This window comes from Lathyrus oleraceus, chromosome 5, assembly GCF_024323335.1.
Source record: "Lathyrus oleraceus cultivar Zhongwan6 chromosome 5, CAAS_Psat_ZW6_1.0, whole genome shotgun sequence".
Classification (NCBI taxonomy): Eukaryota; Viridiplantae; Streptophyta; class Magnoliopsida; order Fabales; family Fabaceae; genus Lathyrus; species Lathyrus oleraceus.
Window position 1 is genome coordinate 235,423,545 of NC_066583.1, and position 2,696 is coordinate 235,426,240.

Below are 2,696 nucleotides of genomic sequence, written 5' to 3' on the forward strand. Positions count from 1 at the left end.
TATAAATACGCAAAATGCATGAGCAATTCCTCATACACTTTCATGCTACTTTAATCATAAATCACTCCCACACTTCATCTAAACAAAGCTTCTTCTAATCCATTAAATTATATCTCATAATCATTATGGCCAAGGTAATGAATAATCCTCACCATAATCATTCTAAGTGAATACTACATGTATTTTCATCAAATGAATAATATATCTTTGATTGTAAAATGTTTGCAGCAAAAGGTAGTGATCAAATTGACTATGAAGAACCAAAAATCAAGGTCCAGTGCCATGAAGATTGCAGTTGGAGTTTACGGTAATAAGTTAATTAATTCACTAAGATTTTCTCACCATTAATACTTTTAATAAATAAAAAGAAGAGGTTCAAAACCATCGCTTAATTATCGAAATTGATCATGTGCAAAAAATACTCAGGAGTGGAAAGTGCAGCTATACAAGGAGATTCCAAGGATGAAATAGAGGTAACTGGAGAAGGGATAGATTCAGTTAAACTCACAAGGCTGCTAAGAAAGAAATTTGGCTATGCAAATTTGGTAAGTGTTGGTGATGTGGAAAAGAAAGAGGAAAAGAAAGAAGAGAAAAAAGAAGAGAAGAAAGAAGAGGTAATTGTGGCATGGCCTAATGGTGTTCCTCATTTTAATTACCCTGTGTGTGAGATTATAAGGAACTCGTATCAATATGAGCCTTGTAATTGTTCCATCATGTGAATGTCGTCAACGGGTTTCAAAAGAAGAAATTGATATATTATTATTATAAAATCAAGAAAACATGCATAAAGTATGTATATAGACTTTTTCCCAAAGCTAGTTAGTTTAATAACCAAATTCTTCTGTCTATATGTATAACATCGTACATGGTTTTCATTTAAACGACACATAAGATAAAATTATCATGATTCATGATTTAATAATTAGATATAAAACATGATTCATGATAAAAAAAAATCTTTTAATAATTAGAGATAAATCTTAGATATGTTTATGGCCCTTTTAAACATTACAATAATTGTTTTTTGTTTAAGATTATTTTTTTTTAACTAGCTATCCTTTTAAATAATCCTCTTTAATTTTAGTTCTAGGATTTTTTTTAATAAAAAAAAGTAATGGATTAAAAAAAAAAGTATAAGAGGTGCTCCAACCCTTACAACACGATACCGAAATATACCTCTGTTTCAAACAATTAATCGGACAAACATATCAATCATAAAAAATATAGAAGTTAGGATGTCTAGAATTTCCATACAACCTTCTCCAAGAGTGATATTTGATCGAATTAATAGACTCATCTACCAAAAAAGACTTGTTTCTAAAAATAACATTATTCTTACCAATTCAAATACACTACCCTAATTGCCCAAATGATGATCCCTTTAAGTTTCCTACCTTCTTCCTTAAAGACCTACTAAAACTATAAAAAGAAACATGACTAGATACGTCTAACTTAACCTCAATCCTCATTCACTTCAGTATGCCCTTCCAAACATTATCCACCAGACCACAACTCAAATATAAATGATTCGAGGATTCTTCGAAGCTTATGCAGAGCACACACGAATGATCATTGTCTCCAAATCTCATCCTCTCTTCAATAGTTGATCATTCGTCGCTAACCTATCCAAGAAGATCCTCTAGAGGAAAATCTGGATTTTTGTAGGAATTTTGGAACTCCATAAAACCTTCAAAGCGACAACCATAGATTCATTGAAACCGCAAGGCTGGTTTACCTGGAAAAGCAAATCAAAACATGACCTAACCGAAAAGCTGCTAGAGGCATTAGATTCCCAATTAAAAGAACCTACTTTCGCTGTAACAGGGTTAATGCACAACAACCACAACTCTAACTCCTAATTTTCCCTAAACATCTCTGAAACTCTAGAGAAAGAGTAAAAACTAAAATCCCACTTCCACTTTTGACCACTCCAATACCCCATCTCAGCCACACTTTTCTTCGGACCAGCAACAAACAAAAACAGGTTTGGAAAAGCCTCTTTAAAGGAAATGTTGTTCAACCACTTACAACGCCAAAACGAAATTCTCCTACCATCCCCCAAAGAGCAACAAATGTTGTCAACAAAAAGATCAGTAGAGGTTACCTTGTCGAAGCTCAATGCAGAGATGTCACGCCACCAAATTGAGTCTGATTTATTCTCTCTTGTTCCATCGAAACTTGTCACCGCTAATGCCAATGAGGAGCCAAAGTATCTATGATAAATAACACCTTTTCAAATTGCGTTCGACTCCGAGATAAATCTCCACTTCCACTTTAGAAGCAAAGGTTTTTTGAAAGAAGCTACATCCTTAATCCCTAAACCTCATTTCTCTTTCGGGTAAGCAAACCGTCTTCCAGCTGACCCAACAGATATTCCTACTATTAGTTCTGCCGCCCCATATAAAATTGCTTTAAATCTTAACTATCTCCTTACTGATCATAAGGGGAGCTTCTATAGAATGACAACGAGAAGACCGACATCACATTAAGCACCTAATTGATCAAGACCACTCTCCCACCAACTAACAAATACCTGCCTTTCCAAACAACTAACCTCTCTCTCAAATTGTCAACTACATCACACCACATAATTGCCTTCCTCGGGCTATCCCCCACTCGAATTCCTAGAAATTTGAATGGAAGATGACAGACACCGCAATGAAGAAAGACTAAGGCAACTTCTAGAAACTCAGAGC

At 34.5% G+C, this 2,696-nt stretch overlaps 1 protein-coding gene across 1 annotated transcript; it reads left to right on the plus strand.

The window, feature by feature from the left end:
* Positions 1–1,032, plus strand: LOC127088008 (disease resistance protein Pik-1). The gene is made up of 3 exons (XM_051028918.1): positions 1–134; positions 229–307; positions 427–1,032. Exons 1-3 carry the CDS (start codon positions 126–128, stop codon positions 717–719), a joined length of 381 nt encoding a protein of 126 aa, XP_050884875.1. The 5' UTR covers positions 1–125; the 3' UTR covers positions 720–1,032.
* The last annotated feature ends 1,664 nt before the right edge of the window (positions 1,033–2,696 follow it).

Bases quoted from the DNA above. Each gene is read 5' to 3' on its own strand.
- LOC127088008 (XM_051028918.1), top strand. The intron at 308-426 runs GTAATAAGTTAA...AAAAATACTCAG, and splicing joins GATTGCAGTTGGAGTTTACG to GAGTGGAAAGTGCAGCTATA.